This window comes from Oncorhynchus kisutch, linkage group LG13 (genome assembly GCF_002021735.2).
Source record: "Oncorhynchus kisutch isolate 150728-3 linkage group LG13, Okis_V2, whole genome shotgun sequence".
Lineage (NCBI taxonomy): Eukaryota > Metazoa > Chordata > Actinopteri > Salmoniformes > Salmonidae > Oncorhynchus > Oncorhynchus kisutch.
In genome coordinates, this window is record NC_034186.2 from 27325345 (window position 1) to 27344659 (window position 19315).

At 49.8% G+C, this 19315-nt stretch overlaps 1 protein-coding gene and 1 pseudogene across 5 annotated transcripts in view; both read left to right on the top strand.

Moving 5' to 3' along the window:
* LOC109902687 (SUN domain-containing ossification factor) overlaps positions 1-14572 on the top strand; it is a 110528-nt gene extending 95956 nt beyond the window's left edge. For 2 of the 5 annotated variants that reach the window (XM_031785914.1, XM_031785913.1), the window contains 3 exons: positions 9825-9916; positions 10697-10752; positions 11479-14572. In XM_031785914.1, coding sequence (XP_031641774.1) covers positions 9825-9916; positions 10697-10752; positions 11479-12000 — 670 coding nt within the window. In that variant the 3' untranslated portion in view covers positions 12001-14572. The other 3 variants (XM_020499268.2, XM_031785915.1, XM_031785916.1) reach the window with 3 other exon arrangements.
* A 2797-nt stretch (positions 14573-17369) lies between these two features.
* LOC109902997 (uncharacterized) lies at positions 17370-18864 on the top strand (annotated as a pseudogene).
* The last annotated feature ends 451 nt before the right edge of the window (positions 18865-19315 follow it).

Here is a 19315-nt window from a genome sequence, read left to right on the forward strand (position 1 = left end):
ACCCCAGCCCCAAGAGGTAAACACATCAACACACACACTGCAGGCAACCACTACCCCAGCCCCAAGAGGTAAACACAGCAACACACACACCGTCACACACACCGCAGGCAACCACTACCCCAGCCCCAAGAGGTAAACACAGCAACACACACACCGTCACACACACCGCAGGCAACCACTACCCCAGCCCCAAGAGGTAAACACAGCAACACACACACCGCAGGCAACCACTACCCCAGCCCCAAGAGGTAAACACAGCAACACACACACCGCAGGCAACCACTACCCCAGCCCCAAGAGGTAAACACAGCAACACACACACCGTCACACACACCGCAGGCAACCACTACCCCAGCCCCAAGAGGTAAACACAGCAACACACACACCGCAGGCAACCACTACCCCAGCCCCAAGAGGTAAACACAGCAACACACACACCGTCACACACACCGCAGGCAACCACTACCCCAGCCCCAAGAGGTAAACACATCAACACACACACTGCAGGCAACCACTACCCCAGCCCCAAGAGGTAAACACAGCAACACACACACTGCAGTCAACCACTACCCCAGCCCCAAGAGGTAAACACATCAACACACACACTGCAGGCAACCACTACCCCAGCCCCAAGAGGTAAACACAGCAACACACACACCGTCACACACACCGCAGGCAACCACTACCCCAGCCCCAAGAGGTAAACACAGCAACACACACACTGCAGGCAACCACTACCCCAGCCCCAAGAGGTAAACACATCAACACACACACTGCAGGCAACCACTACCCCAGCCCCAAGAGGTAAACACAGCAACACACACACTGCAGTCAACCACTATCCCAGCCCCAAGAGGTAAACACAGCAACACACACACTGCAGTCAACCACTACCCCAGCCCCAAGAGGTAAACACAGCAACACACACACTGCAGTCAACCACTATCCCAGCCCCAAGAGGTAAACACAGCAACACACACACTGCAGTCAACCACTATCCCAGCCCCAAGAGGTAAACACAGCAACACACACACTGCAGTCAACCACTACCCCAGCCCCAAGAGGTAAACACAGCAACACACACACTGCAGTCAACCACTACCCCAGCCCCAAGAGGTAAACACAGCAACACACACACTGCAGGCAACCACTATCCCAGCCCCAAGAGGTAAACACAGCAACACACACACTGCAGTCAACCACTACCCCAGCCCCAAGAGGTAAACACAGCAACACACACACTGCAGTCAACCACTACCCCAGCCCCAAGAGATAAACACAGCAACACACACACTGCAGTCAACCACTACCCCAGCCCCAAGAGGTAAACACAGCAACACACACACTGCAGTCAACCACTACCCCAGCCCCAAGAGGTAAACACAGCAACACACACACTGCAGTCAACCACTACCCCAGCCCCAAGAGGTAAACACAGCAACACACACACTGCAGTCAACCACTACCCCAGCCCCAAGAGGTAAACACAGCAACACACACACTGCAGTCAACCACTACCCCAGCCCCAAGAGGTAAACACAGCAACACACACACTGCAGTCAACCACTACCCCAGCCCCAAGAGGTAAACACAGCAACACACACACTGCAGTCAACCACTACCCCAGCCCCAAGAGGTAAACACATCAACACACACACCGCAGGCAACCACTACCCCAGCCCCAAGAGGTAAACACAGCAACACACACTGCAGTCAACCACTACCCCAGCCCCAAGAGGTAAACACAGCAACACACACACACTGCAGTCAACCACTACCCCAGCCCCAAGAGGTAAACACATCAACACACACACCGCAGTCAACCACTACCCCAGCCCCAAGAGGTAAACACAGCAACACACACACTGCAGTCAACCACTACCCCAGCCCCAAGAGATAAACACAGCAACACACACACTGCAGTCAACCACTACCCCAGACCCAAGAGGTAAACACAGCAACACACACTGCAGTCAACCACTACCCCAGACCCAAGAGGTAAACACAGCAACACACACTGCAGTCAACCACTACCCCAGCCCCAAGAGGTAAACACAGCAACACACACACTGCAGTCAACCACTACCCCAGCCCCAAGAGGTAAACACAGCAACACACACACTGCAGTCAACCACTACCCCAGCCCCAAGAGGTAAACACAGCAACACACACACTGCAGTCAACCACTACCCCAGCCCCAAGAGGTAAACACAGCAACACACACACTGCAGTCAACCACTACCCCAGCCCCAAGAGGTAAACACAGCAACACACACACTGCAGTCAACCACTACCCCAGCCCCAAGAGGTAAACACAGCAACACACACACTGCAGTCAACCACTACCCCAGCCCCAAGAGGTAAACACAGCAACACACACACTGCAGTCAACCACTACCCCAGCCCCAAGAGGTAAACACAGCAACACACACACTGCAGTCAACCACTACCCCAGCCCCAAGAGGTAAACACAGCAACACACACACTGCAGTCAACCACTACCCCAGCCCCAAGAGGTAAACACAGCAACACACACACTGCAGTCAACCACTACCCCAGCCCCAAGAGGTAAACACATCAACACACACACCGCAGGCAACCACTACCCCAGCCCCAAGAGGTAAACACAGCAACACACACACTGCAGGCAACCACTACCCCAGCCCCAAGAGGTAAACACAGCAACACACACTGCAGTCAACCACTACCCCAGCCCCAAGAGGCAAACACATCAACACACACACCGCAGTCAACCACTACCCCAGCCCCAAGAGGTAAACACAGCAACACACACACTGCAGTCAACCACTACCCCAGCCCCAAGAGGTAAACACAGCAACACACACACTGCAGTCAACCACTACCCCAGCCCCAAGAGGTAAACACAGCAACACACACACTGCAGTCAACCACTACCCCAGCCCCAAGAGGTAAACACAGCAACACACACACTGCAGTCAACCACTACCCCAGCCCCAAGAGGTAAACACAGCAACACACACACTGCAGTCAACCACTACCCCAGCCCCAAGAGGTAAACACAGCAACACACACACTGCAGTCAACCACTACCCCAGCCCCAAGAGGTAAACACAGCAACACACACACTGCAGTCAACCACTACCCCAGCCCCAAGAGGTAAACACAGCAACACACACACTGCAGTCAACCACTACCCCAGCCCCAAGAGGTAAACACAGCAACACACACACTGCAGTCAACCACTACCCCAGCCCCAAGAGGTAAACACAGCAACACACACACTGCAGTCAACCACTACCCCAGCCCCAAGAGGTAAACACATCAACACACACACCGCAGGCAACCACTACCCCAGCCCCAAGAGGTAAACACAGCAACACACACTGCAGTCAACCACTACCCCAGCCCCAAGAGGTAACACAGCAACACACACACACTGCAGTCAACCACTACCCCAGCCCCAAGAGGTAAACACAGCAACACACACACTGCAGTCAACCACTACCCCAGCCCCAAGAGGTAAACACAGCAACACACACACTGCAGTCAACCACTACCCCAGCCCCAAGAGGTAAACACAGCAACACACACACTGCAGTCAACCACTACCCCAGCCCCAAGAGGTAAACACAGCAACACACACACTGCAGTCAACCACTACCCCAGCCCCAAGAGGTAAACACAGCAACACACACACTGCAGTCAACCACTACCCCAGCCCCAAGAGGTAAACACAGCAACACACACACTGCAGTCAACCACTACCCCAGCCCCAAGAGGTAAACACATCAACACACACACCGCAGGCAACCACTACCCCAGCCCCAAGAGGTAAACACAGCAACACACACTGCAGTCAACCACTACCCCAGCCCCAAGAGGTAAACACAGCAACACACACACACTGCAGTCAACCACTACCCCAGCCCCAAGAGGTAAACACATCAACACACACACCGCAGTCAACCACTACCCCAGCCCCAAGAGGTAAACACAGCAACACACACACTGCAGTCAACCACTACCCCAGCCCCAAGAGATAAACACAGCAACACACACACTGCAGTCAACCACTACCCCAGACCCAAGAGGTAAACACAGCAACACACACTGCAGTCAACCACTACCCCAGCCCCAAGAGGTAAACACAGCAACACACACACTGCAGTCAACCACTACCCCAGCCCCAAGAGGTAAACACAGCAACACACACACTGCAGTCAACCACTACCCCAGCCCCAAGAGGTAAACACAGCAACACACACACTGCAGTCAACCACTACCCCAGCCCCAAGAGGTAAACACAGCAACACACACACTGCAGTCAACCACTACCCCAGCCCCAAGAGGTAAACACAGCAACACACACACTGCAGTCAACCACTACCCCAGCCCCAAGAGGTAAACACAGCAACACACACACTGCAGTCAACCACTACCCCAGCCCCAAGAGGTAAACACAGCAACACACACACTGCAGTCAACCACTACCCCAGCCCCAAGAGGTAAACACAGCAACACACACACTGCAGTCAACCACTACCCCAGCCCCAAGAGGTAAACACAGCAACACACACACTGCAGTCAACCACTACCCCAGCCCCAAGAGGTAAACACAGCAACACACACACTGCAGTCAACCACTACCCCAGCCCCAAGAGGTAAACACATCAACACACACACCGCAGGCAACCACTACCCCAGCCCCAAGAGGTAAACACAGCAACACACACACTGCAGGCAACCACTACCCCAGCCCCAAGAGGTAAACACAGCAACACACACTGCAGTCAACCACTACCCCAGCCCCAAGAGGCAAACACATCAACACACACACCGCAGTCAACCACTACCCCAGCCCCAAGAGGTAAACACAGCAACACACACACTGCAGTCAACCACTACCCCAGCCCCAAGAGGTAAACACAGCAACACACACACTGCAGTCAACCACTACCCCAGCCCCAAGAGGTAAACACAGCAACACACACACTGCAGTCAACCACTACCCCAGCCCCAAGAGGTAAACACAGCAACACACACACTGCAGTCAACCACTACCCCAGCCCCAAGAGGTAAACACAGCAACACACACACTGCAGTCAACCACTACCCCAGCCCCAAGAGGTAAACACAGCAACACACACACTGCAGGCAACCACTACCCCAGCCCCAAGAGGTAAACACAGCAACACACACACTGCAGTCAACCACTACCCCAGCCCCAAGAGGTAAACACAGCAACACACACACTGCAGTCAACCACTACCCCAGCCCCAAGAGGTAAACACAGCAACACACACACCGCAGGCAACCACTACCCCAGCCCCAAGAGGTAAACACATCAACACACACTGCAGTCAACCACTACCCCAGCCCCAAGAGGTAAACACAGCAACACACACACTGCAGTCAACCACTACCCCAGCCCCAAGAGGTAAACACAGCAACACACACACTGCAGTCAACCACTACCCCAGCCCCAAGAGGTAAACACAGCAACACACACACTGCAGTCAACCACTACCCCAGCCCCAAGAGGTAAACACAGCAACACACACACTGCAGTCAACCACTACCCCAGCCCCAAGAGGTAAACACAGCAACACACACACTGCAGGCAACCACTACCCCAGCCCCAAGAGGTAAACACAGCAACACACACACTGCAGTCAACCACTACCCCAGCCCCAAGAGGTAAACACAGCAACACACACACTGCAGGCAACCACTACCCCAGCCCCAAGAGGTAAACACAGCAACACACACACTGCAGGCAACCACTACCCCAGCCCCAAGAGGTAAACACATCAACACACACACTGCAGGCAACCACTACCCCAGCCCCAAGAGGTAAACACAGCAACACACACACTGCAGTCAACCACTACCCCAGCCCCAAGAGGTAAACACAGCAACACACACACTGCAGTCAACCACTACCCCAGCCCCAAGAGGTAAACACAGCAACACACACACTGCAGTCAACCACTACCCCAGCCCCAAGAGGTAAACACAGCAACACACACTGCAGGCAACCACTACCCCAGCCCCAAGAGGTAAACACAGCAACACACACACTGCAGTCAACCACTACCCCAGCCCCAAGAGGTAAACACATCAACACACACACTGCAGTCAACCACTACCCCAGCCCCAAGAGGTAAACACAGCAACACACACACTGCAGGCAACCACTACCCCAGCCCCAAGAGGTAAACACAGCAACACACACACCGCAGGCAACCACTACCCCAGCCCCAAGAGGTAAACACAGCAACACACACACCGCAGGCAACCACTACCCCAGCCCCAAGAGGTAAACACAGCAACACACACACCGCAGGCAACCACTACCCCAGCCCCAAGAGGTAAACACAGCAACACACACACTGCAGTCAACCACTACCCCAGCCCCAAGAGGTAAACACAGCAACACACACACACTGCAGGCAACCACTACCCCAGCCCCAAGAGGTAAACACAGCAACACACACACTGCAGTCAACCACTACCCCAGCCCCAAGAGGTAAACACAGCAACACACACACTGCAGTCAACCACTACCCCAGCCCCAAGAGGTAAACACAGCAACACACACACTGCAGTCAACCACTACCCCAGCCCCAAGAGGTAAACACAGCAACACACACACTGCAGTCAACCACTACCCCAGCCCCAAGAGGTAAACACAGCAACACACACACTGCAGTCAACCACTACCCCAGCCCCAAGAGGTAAACACAGCAACACACACACTGCAGTCAACCACTACCCCAGCCCCAAGAGGTAAACACATCAACACACACACCGCAGGCAACCACTACCCCAGCCCCAAGAGGTAAACACAGCAACACACACACTGCAGTCAACCACTACCCCAGCCCCAAGAGATAAACACAGCAACACACACACCGCAGGCAACCACTACCCCAGCCCCAAGAGGTAAACACAGCAACACACACACTGCAGCCAACCACTACCCCAGCCCCAAGAGGTAAACACAGCAACACACACACTGCAGTCAACCACTACCCCAGCCCCAAGAGGTAAACACAGCAACACACACACTGCAGCCAACCACTACCCCAGCCCCAAGAGGTAAACACAGCAACACACACACTGCAGTCAACCACTACCCCAGCCCCAAGAGGTAAACACAGCAACACACACACACTGCAGGCAACCACTACCCCAGCCCCAAGAGGTAAACACAGCAACACACACTGCAGTCAACCACTACCCCAGCCCCAAGAGGTAAACACAGCAACACACACACTGCAGGCAACCACTATCCCAGCCCCAAGAGGTAAACACAGCAACACACACACTGCAGTCAACCACTACCCCAGCCCCAAGAGGTAAACACAGCAACACACACACTGCAGTCAACCACTACCCCAGCCCCAAGAGGTAAACACAGCAACACACACACCGCAGGCAACCACTACCCCAGCCCCAAGAGGTAAACACAGCAACACACACACTGCAGTCAACCACTACCCCAGCCCCAAGAGGTAAACACAGCAACACACACACTGCAGTCAACCACTACCCCAGCCCCAAGAGGTAAACACAGCAACACACACACTGCAGCCAACCACTACCCCAGCCCCAAGAGGTAAACACAGCAACACACACACTGCAGTCAACCACTACCCCAGCCCCAAGAGGTAAACACAGCAACACACACACACTGCAGGCAACCACTACCCCAGCCCCAAGAGGTAAACACAGCAACACACACTGCAGTCAACCACTACCCCAGCCCCAAGAGGTAAACACAGCAACACACACACTGCAGGCAACCACTATCCCAGCCCCAAGAGGTAAACACATCAACACACACACTGCAGTCAACCACTACCCCAGCCCCAAGAGGTAAACACAGCAACACACACACTGCAGTCAACCACTACCCCAGCCCCAAGAGGTAAACACAGCAACACACACACTGCAGGCAACCACTACCCCAGCCCCAAGAGGTAAACACAGCAACACACACACTGCAGGCAACCACTACCCCAGCCCCAAGAGGTAAACACAGCAACACACACACTGCAGTCAACCACTACCCCAGCCCCAAGAGGTAAACACAGCAACACACACACTGCAGGCAACCACTACCCCAGCCCCAAGAGGTAAACACAGCAACACACACACTGCAGTCAACCACTACCCCAGCCCCAAGAGATAAACACAGCAACACACACACTGCAGTCAACCACTACCCCAGCCCCAAGAGGTAAACACAGCAACACACACACTGCAGTCAACCACTACCCCAGCCCCAAGAGGTAAACACAGCAACACACACACTGCAGTCAACCACTACCCCAGCCCCAAGAGATAAACACAGCAACACACACACTGCAGTCAACCACTACCCCAGCCCCAAGAGGTAAACACAGCAACACACACACTGCAGTCAACCACTACCCCAGCCCCAAGAGATAAACACAGCAACACACACACTGCAGTCAACCACTACCCCAGCCCCAAGAGGTAAACACAGCAACACACACACTGCAGTCAACCACTACCCCAGCCCCAAGAGGTAAACACAGCAACACACACACTGCAGTCAACCACTACCCCAGCCCCAAGAGGTAAACACAGCAACACACACACTGCAGGCAACCACTATCCCAGCCCCAAGAGGTAAACACATCAACACACACACTGCAGTCAACCACTACCCCAGCCCCAAGAGGTAAACACAGCAACACACACACTGCAGTCAACCACTACCCCAGCCCCAAGAGGTAAACACAGCAACACACACACTGCAGGCAACCACTACCCCAGCCCCAAGAGGTAAACACAGCAACACACACACTGCAGGCAACCACTACCCCAGCCCCAAGAGGTAAACACAGCAACACACACACTGCAGTCAACCACTACCCCAGCCCCAAGAGGTAAACACAGCAACACACACACTGCAGGCAACCACTACCCCAGCCCCAAGAGGTAAACACAGCAACACACACACTGCAGTCAACCACTACCCCAGCCCCAAGAGATAAACACAGCAACACACACACTGCAGTCAACCACTACCCCAGCCCCAAGAGGTAAACACAGCAACACACACACTGCAGTCAACCACTACCCCAGCCCCAAGAGGTAAACACAGCAACACACACACTGCAGTCAACCACTACCCCAGCCCCAAGAGATAAACACAGCAACACACACACTGCAGTCAACCACTACCCCAGCCCCAAGAGGTAAACACAGCAACACACACACTGCAGTCAACCACTACCCCAGCCCCAAGAGATAAACACAGCAACACACACACTGCAGTCAACCACTACCCCAGCCCCAAGAGGTAAACACAGCAACACACACACTGCAGTCAACCACTACCCCAGCCCCAAGAGGTAAACACAGCAACACACACACTGCAGTCAACCACTACCCCAGCCCCAAGAGGTAAACACAGCAACACACACTGCAGTCAACCACTACCCCAGCCCCAAGAGGTAAACACAGCAACACACACACCGCAGGCAACCACTACCCCAGCCCCAAGAGGTAAACACAGCAACACACACACTGCAGTCAACCACTACCCCAGCCCCAAGAGGTAAACACAGCAACACACACACTGCAGTCAACCACTACCCCAGCCCCAAGAGGTAAACACAGCAACACACACCGTTGTCTGATCTCCCCACATTATTTATAAGAGTATTGTTGTTGCTTTTGTAGGTCTGATATAATGTTCCTCTTAGTCCAGTTAATGTTTCATATTGAACAGTGGATGTCTTCCATGTTGTTTAGTTGAACCCTTACTAACGTTACTGCACTATCATATATCCTGTATGTGCCAGGTGTTTCTCCTCCTATGATGATTTGAGTCTGAAGCGGAGGGTATCGTGTCCTCTCCTACGCTCCAAGTCCTTCACCTTTCCTACTTCAGAAGGTGAGTGTGTACACACACCAAGTCACTCTACAGCTTCCTAAGAAGGACAAGAGGCCTGCTCATGTGGCCTCTCACTTAAACACACCCTCCCCCTTTTCCTCTACCCTTCCTGTCTTCTACATCGCTGTTCTGTCCATCCTGTTGCTGCCCTATCACACCCATAGGAGCTGAAGCAGGACTAAGACTCAGAAAGCCTGACATGTCCTCCCTGTATAGAGGCCAGCTTCATTATCGACCGCATGACTAGATGCTCTCCCATCTGTGTCCATGCTGCTGAACAGTATGTCTGCTGTAAGGGTACTGGAGCCACACCCCACCATGGAGGAATAAAGACCTTAATTCAGACAGCTGTGTAACATAATTCTCCTCTTTCCTCTTTCCCATTCTATTTATCACGTGTCCTTGGGCCAGAGTGCGTGTCCTTGGGCCAGAGTGCGTGTCCTTGGGCCAGAGTGCGTGTCCTTGGGCCAGAGTGCGTGTCCATATAGAGGCTGAACTGAAGGAGACTATAAATAGAACACAATGCTTTTGGCTGGCTCCTGTTACACCACTGCAAGTAGTAACAACTAGAGAACCCTACGTCACCCAGTGTACCTACTAGCTATAGCCTCTTCAGAGGAGCTATAACCTTTATTCTGGGCTGTAGTATGTCAGGGTGTGTAATACTATTTTAATAGTAAATCAGTAGTACTACTTGCAAGGTGGCGTCATGCTTGTAACGTGTGTTCCTGTGTGCCTGCCATCCCATCATTAACATGGCCCTGTTCTCTCCCTGTTCAGTAGGCCCTGACGACCTTTACATTGTTGAACCTTTAAGGTTCTCACCAGAGAAAAAGGTACAGTGTCTCCTGTCCGCCTGCTGTTGTATGGTGGCCCCAGCGGCCATCTTTGTTTGCTTATGGTTTCAGTGGAGTGGGGTGAACTTGCCCCCAGACTAAGGTCAGTTTAGCATCCTCACATCCTAATGGTTAAGAATACTGTAGGGTCTGGGGAGAGTTAAACTGATCCTGGATCTCTGGTTATGGGCGATTTACGAACTTGTTAGGTTAACCACTTCTCTGTTGACACAGACTAGAAGCCCATTGTTAGGGGGACGATGTATGAGCAGGCACAGGGCAGGCTTGGGCAGTGGTTTGGAAGTTGTAACCCACCAATAGATGGCAATAAGCTGCGACCCATAACATGGCTTTGCTCCACTCATGTAGAGATGCTAAGGTTTGGCACTTAACTATTATTTTCTTCAGGCATGCTATTATGGCTGACCCTGTGAAACAACACAAACATTACTGGACCTATCCAGTGTGTGACAACAAAACATTATTATTGTAATGCCATTCTACCCACAGTCCCTGCCCTTCCCAGTCCTGTCTGTAACCTCGTACTGAATCAAAATGTCTCCTGTTCTCTATCTTTGAGAGCTTGGTATCTGTCCAGTTTGGTGGTAACCGTGCAGTGTGTCTGGTATAGATGTGGTTAACATGACTTAACATATTTATACATCTCTAAAGTTAGCCCTGTACTCTATCAATCTCTCCATCCTCTCTCTCTCTCTCTCTCTCCAGAAGAAACGATGTAAACTGAAGGCAGCATTATCAGCCCCCTCTTCTCCGATGGCTAACGGGGGACTCAAATGCAATGGTCTCCCCCACTCCCTGAATCCCCCTCCTCCTCTAGAAGACATGTCCTGTAAGGAGCTCCCCTTCCCATCAGAGAGTAGCAGCTGTAGCTCCTCCAGCCACTCTGAAGAGTCCTACATCAGCCGAGGCCATCCCCTCTCCTCCCCCCCAGGCCTGTGTAATGGCCACGCTGCCGTGCTCCTCCCATCCAACCTTCCCTCCCTCTCTCTCCCCTCCTCCCTTCCCTCCTCCCTTCCCTCCCTCCCTCTCCCCTCCCTCCCCCTCTCTCTTCCCTCTAAGAGGTCAGTGAAGCGTCGGCGGTCTCGTCAGGGAGATCTGCAGTTCTCCTCCAGACAGACAGGAGGCGCTGCTGTGAACGCTCTGCACAGCCTGCAGCAGCTGATCAAGGGAAACAAGGAGATCAGTGTGGGGACCATAAGAGCCACGGCAGTCACAGGACACGTCTGATCACACATCACGCACACTTCAGATTGACTCATATACACACACCCTGGTAGCAGACTTGGTTAGGGATGTGTGAAAGGGTGTGGTCTTGCCCCAAAATGACCACATCTCTGAACCACATCTCCCATGAGCACCCTGCCCACAGTGGAACTCGAACACCATGGTATTAGTCACCTAGCAACAGCCATTCAGAGACCTCCACGGTCATGTGCCTTTGTGTCCACTCTAAAGCTTTCACTGATATAAAAAACACTGAAAGGATTGTTCTTTTTATGTTCGGAGCGAGAATAATGGTGGGGAGTGTTACTAGAAAACAGACATTCATTCAGCTGTTTCTACTGGACAAGCACATCAGACCTGGGCATCAGGGGCTTGTACTCCAGCCCTGTGCCCAGAGGAGATGGCTGAGTGGAGCTCTTACCCGGTACCTTGTGAAAGTACAGTATGAAGCTGTAAGGATGAAATGTGTCGCAGTGAGAGAACTGCAGCAGGATTAGCTTCTTCTCCCTCTTTCCTCCTGTCCTCCATTTCCACATTCTGTTTATTTTCTGTGCATTGTTCAGTGCTAGCTAACACTACTGCAGTTGTTCGTATGGGACCAGGGTGTTAACCCTTCACACACAACAGGCCCTCTGTCTCCCCTTTCTCAGGCAGTCTAACCTAACGCCATGCAACTAGCAGAGCTGAATGAAGATACACACCCAATGTGTGCGTGAGCATGCAAGCCTTCCTGTCTCTAGCCCATGTTTATCTAGCTCTGATACAAAGGAACAGGCTCTATACCTCTTGAACTCGTTAACCTAGCTATTCTCCAGTCAGACTTCCTGTGTGTGTTCGTTCGTTCACACAGAGAGCCAGCCAAGAGGAAAGGGATATTGTACTGTATGGTTGTTTTTGCACATTGTGACAGGTCAACAGAACCCAGTCAGTTAGGTTTTTATATTGAGCTGTATATGAGCCATGCTGAGAGCTGAATGTTGTGTGATATAGTTGTTGTTAGGAACAGTTTAGTCTGAAGATGTCGGTGTGTTCGAGCACACAAACACCCACTGTTGGTAGAAGTTGCCTCTAGGATCTGCTTTCCTTCCCCCAATTCCTAATATTAACCATTCATATCAACAGTGTAATGCAACACTGACCTTTCGATCAGTGACACAGGGTAATGTCAGTCTTGCGAGCAGATCCCCTGAGGTCCTGTAGGGGATGCTGTGAGGCCACTTTTATTTATCTAGTTATTTATGTTCTGGCCTCAAAACAACCCTATCATGTAGCCCAGGGGAAACGCATGGTACATGTTACATAGAATAATAATGATTGCAATTAAAACAAAGGTAGATGCATTTTACTGTTGCATACTGTATGATTGTCACTGGCTGCCCGACACTAGTTCACCTCTTGTGACCAATATTTGTTTTGGGTTTTCAAAGCTATACGGACAACAAGGTATCATCCACCTTTTGTCTCTGTAAAAGTGGTTTGATCATTTGGTGTTTGCAGAGATGCCTCCACTGTCACCTGCACACACACCATCGTGTTAATTAGAACCCTACCAGGGAACAGAGGGCTGTAACAGTCCCAATAACTGCTGGGGTCGTATACGAACCAGCTTCACCTCACGACTTACTGTTATGGGAAGATGAAGTTAAAACAAATGTTTGAAGTCGATTTGTTTGTCTCTTTCTAGATGTCTGTGCAAGGATGTGATTGGAATGGCAAAAGTTAATTTGAATAAGTTGCAGGTGTGAAAAATCATCTCAGTGTACTATATATCTGTGCCAGTGGTTAGATGGCCTCTGAGCTATGTTGGGTTGGTTGTTGACTGACTGAGAAAGAGATTGGGCCCACTGTATTCTACAAACTACACACACCACACTCCCTCTACTGACCAACCACCCAGGTCCCCTACTCCACACACTGACCTCTGACCCCTACACAGTTCAGGGTTCAGAAAGTGTGAAGAGCTCTCTTTTAGTGCATCTGTTTTAATTGAACCACTTCTGTTCCCATTACCAAGAACAGCACCTTTAACTGGCCACCTGCTATCCTTACTAGCTTGTCATTCATTCACCCCACCTCCAATAAGGTAGTGGTTTTCAGAGGAGTCTGAAGGAACCTGTGAACTTAATAAAGGGAATGTTGGGAAAGGGTTTGGAACACAATGTTTTATCTGATTACAAGTGTTCCACACCCAGTGAATCATGACCGACTTTGTTTTTCTACCCTTTTTGAATGTGTATGATATTATGTGTATGATATTATGTGTATGCATGCAAGAGTGTTTCTTTGTTCTCTTGATGTGTGTTTGTGAGAGACTCAGCGAAGCCCTAATTTAACACACTGACTAGAGATTGGTACTCATGACCCCCAGGTCTCAGTGTGCACTTTGTTATTACTACCTTCATGCCTTTTGTTTTTCTACACTAAACGCTGTCTGTCAACTGCTTTGCTTCTCTCTTTCTGAGTATTCTGGGAAAGAGCTGCACAGTATTGTGGAACAGGAGCGACAGTAACTACAAAGATGTAGTACCATTAGAAACTGTGAATTTCTAAATAAAACATTTTGTCTTTCACTTGACTGGTTGGAGTCTGTATGCGTTTGTGACATTGCTCCAGGTAAAGGTTGCACAGATCTAGGATCAGTGGAGGTTTATTTATTCTCTACAGATTCCTGCTGTGTTGAAAAGCTCCGCATCACCATCTTATGGTAGAACAGCACACACTGCAAAACACATGACCTGTTCAGATGTTAACCAACTCTTGCTTTTACAAATAGAAAAGGCTTTTTGGTATGTAAATGAAACAATCCTACTTTTCCCTGGTATTCTTTGGTTCTGGGCCAATACTAACCTTCATGAGCTGACTGGTGTATTTTTTTTTGTTCTGAGGGGCTGACAGAGCGGTTGTATCCCTCGACACTGTTCCACCGTCGGACTGGAGACCTCCGCTATACACAGAGGACGCAACCTGAGATTGGGGATGTGAGCAGAGTGCAAGAGGGAGAGCGGGGAAAAGACATGCTAAAACCACATCTTCCTTAACTCTGTGTGTCAGTATAGTGTGTGTCCCTACCGCTCACTCAGTCTCTGTCTACACAGCCACACCCTGCTCCGGTCCTGCCTCTCTCTGGCTGAGCTATGAGGGGTCCCTGCCTGCAGCTAGGGTCAGAGATAGTCAACAGACATTGTCACATTGAGCCGGGGCCAAGCTCCTGCAGTTTATAGGTCCAAAGAGAAAAGTATGACAAACCAAGGTTAGGGTTTGGATTGAACATGAGGCTAGGATTAGAGATGTATTTAGGGTTTGGATTGAACATTAGGCTAGGATTAGAGATGTATTTAGGGTTTGGATTGAACATTAGGCTAGGATTAGAGATGTATTTAGGGTTTGGATTGAACATTAGGCTAGGATTAGAGATGTATTTAGGGTTTGGATTGAACATTAGGCTAGGATTAGAGATGTATTTAGGGTTTGGATTGAACATTAGGCTAGGATTAGAGATGTATTTAGGGTTTGGATTTAACATTAGGCTAGGATTAGAGATGTATTTAGGGTTTGGATTTAACATTAGGCTAGGATTAGAGATGTATTTAGGGTTTGGATTGAACATTAGGCTAGGATTAGAGATGTATTTAGGGTTTGGATTGAACATTAGGCTAGGATTAGAGATGTATTTAGGGTTTGGATTGAACATTAGGCTAGGATTAGAGATGTATTTAGGGTTTGGATTGAACATTAGGCTAGGATTAGAGATGTATTTAGGGTTTGGATTTAACATTAGGCTAGGATTAGAGATGTATTTAGGGTTTGGATTGAACATTAGGCTAGGATTAGAGATGTATTTAGGGTTTGGATTGAACATTAGGCTAGGATTAGAGATGTATTTAGGGTTTGGATTGAACATTAGGCTAGGATTAGAGATGTATTTAGGGTTTGGATTGAACATTAGGCTAGGATTAGAGATGTATTTAGGGTTTGGATTGAACATTAGGCTAGGATTGGAGATGTATTTAGGGTTTGGGTTGAACTGGAATGTGGACATGAAGCTAGTTTTAGGATAACCTCAACCATAATCCTAACTGTACCCCCCCCACCCCCCACCCAAAAGGCTTTCCAATTCCTAATTTAACCCCTGTTCATAGGACTTAACATTAAAGCCTGTCTGTAGTCCCTAACTCTGTAATCCAAACAATGAATTTAACTAGCCCTAATCCCCTCATCCTATGCTTACCGTGGTCGGTGTGGTTGGTTCTGTCCCTCTGCTTGTCCGGGTGCTGCAGAGGAGAGGTCTGGGTTATTAGTACAGGAGCCAGGCCCATCAGGTGGGGAGCGTAGGGCCAGGGTTTACTCCTCTGGACTGGGTATTGACTATGGACAGGTACAGGCATCTCTAGGACGTGTGTGTTATTACCTGTTGATAGACAGGGCAGTCTGCTGGTAGATCTTCCCCAGAATGGTGGAGGAGGGACCACACATGTTCACCATAGACACCTGTACACAGACCTCAATAGTTATGAAACCAGTTAATGATTTTTCAGGAGTTTTAACTGGACTGAATCTACAAAATATAAAACCCCTTCAAGCTTGTTTAATATTTAACATTTTCAGGACCTCACTTCCGGGTAGTGGAAGGATGAGATTTTAGGAGCGACAGCGTTCTTGTTACAGCTCAACGAGTGACAATCCAGCTCATGGTCAAAGACCGTACAGTATGTAAATAAAATCAAGGTTGAAAAAAGGTTCCGAGGAGCCCCGCTTGAAACACAGCCCCCGAGGTAAGACATTAGACAAGCCCCAAAAGGGTGTGGTGAATAATGGTGATTGATAAGGTTAACAATATGGATGTTATTATCGCCTACAAGTGGGATGGATTTCTACTGGAGAAGTTTCTGCTGGGGGGGGGGGTTTCTGTAGATCAGGTTTTCCCAAACTCAGTCCTGCCCCCCTCCCCCAGAGCACATTTTGTTTTTTGCCCTAGCACTGATTCAAATAACTCATCAAGCTTTGATTATTTGAATGTGTAGTGCTAGGACAAAAACATGCACCCAGGGGGCCCGGGGCCCAGGACTGAGTTTGGGAAACACTGCTCTAGAAAGATTTCCCTGTTGTCTTGAATGCACTGAAGTCAGAAATATCTAAGTTCCCAGTTTTGTTCGAGGCACCAGTCCTTCGCAGGTCGAATCTGGAAATCCCTTTTTACTGAAATAATGTGTAGTTATAACAGAAATGTAACATGGTCTCTGGGATCTTTTCAGGATGGTTCTGTTGTCGAATGATTACTGAGGAATAATAGAGCTAACAACCATAATCAGCTTTCAAGACAAACCTGGCAGTGCTTGTTGTGCTCTGAAACTATAGTACCAATTTGACTACCCATGTCTCTGTATGATGTGTGTGAGAAGGATGTGGTGCTGGGTGGGGCAGTATAGGGAATATACTAGTTGTGATCTATGGGATTCATCTTTTGCCTATGGTTATTTATTATTAGAATTTTTTTGTACCTTTTTATTTAACTAGGCAAGTCAGTGAAGAATAAATTCTTATTTTCAATGACGGCCGAGGTTAACTGCCTTGTTCAGGGGCAGAACGACAGACACATAACACAAGGTTATGTGTTTGTCCAGTATGGGGCAGACAGTGGGTCGGGGGTGGCCCCAGGCAGTGTCCTGGAGGAAGATCTCCAGTCTTTCCCTGATAACTACGTGGACCGCCGCTTCATGGAGGAGCTCAGAGGGAACGAGGGTTTCCACCTATATCGCTGCTGGGCTGTGGTGCGGGAGGCAGGACTGGTGGCACAACATCTCCTTTGTGGCTCTGTTCCTCACTTGCTGGTTGTACATGGAGCAGGTACTGTACACACCTTACAGCTCTAATGACAACCTATTCTCCACATAGCGCACTAACGTGACCAGAACAATATAGTGTAAGTCACATATCTAGGGTTGTAGTCAAAAGTTGTGCACTAGAATAGGAAATCTGTTGTGATTTACTTTTAGACTCCTCTACCACATTAGGACATGTCTCAAGTCTAAACCCTATCTTTTTGCTCTCCACCCTGCTGTGGAGCGGCCTGCTCTGTGCCCTGCTTGGCTACTGACTCTACCAAGCACTGGCTCCACGGGAGAATTCAGACTGCCACCAGTGTACACGTTGGTCTGACGTGAAGAGTGCCTCCATCTTCACCTTCGGGTTCTCTCCTGTCCTCAGGTCATTAAGAGTCTGTCAATACAGACACGGTTACGCCATGACAGCCTTGATGCTGGTGGCCTTCCCCTACACCCAGCCCACTCCCCCTCTCTCAATGCTGCCCTGTTCGCCTCAATCTGCCTGGCCTCTCCCTTCCCCACCTCGTGGGGCCTGGACTCCTCTCCCTCCTCCCTTCATACCTTCAGCATGCTCTGCTGGGCCCAGTTGATCAAACTGCAGAGTGACAAGGATAACATACAGGGACACTGGGATGAGGCCGAGATACGAGAGGACCTGACACACTTTCTACACTGATGGGGAAAGACCAGGGGGAGAGGACTGGTGGGGCAAGCCACACACACCCCCTAATCCACTGAGGAGGGTTAGCCAATGTTGTCATCCTCAAATACCAGACTGGTAGCATGATTGGCATCCTGAAAACACTTCAGAGAGAAATGTTGCTCCTATTTTAGCAGAACAAGGAGGGTTTCTCATCTAGAACTAATAATGTTCTTTGCTCAGATTCCAGCACTAGGAAAGGACATTGTTGTTCATTTATTCATTGTACAAAAATGTCTAAACATGTGTGTCTAGTAACCAAGGGCTCTGAAGCATGATCGATTGCAAACATGTTGAATTAAGTAGGAAATATTCAACCTGTAATGATTAACATTTTTGTAGTACTGTCAGTTTTTTTTAAATGCAGCTTTGTTATAATAAAAGTTGTTTTTATTATACATCATATAGGTTAGTGACAATTAATTCTTCAGAATAGGGCAAACTTTCAAAGGTTTCATGAACTCATAAAAACGTGAGTATGTGTGATGAATTTATTCAGTGGATAGTGTTACTGTTGACTGTGGTTAGACTAGATTGGAAAGGAGAGACCTGATACTAGAAAGGAGAGACCTGATACTGCCTGTAGACAAGAGCAGTTTCCCAACTCCGGTCCTTGAATACCCCCAACAGCACATGTTGCGCCCTGGACAAAAACACCTGATTCAACTAGTCAATGGCTTGCTGATTAGTTGACAAGTAGAATCAGGTGTGCTTGTCTGGTGCCACAACCAAAAATATGTACTGTTAGTGTATTAGTCGGGTACACTAAACTACGTGTATGGAGTACCGTACTAAA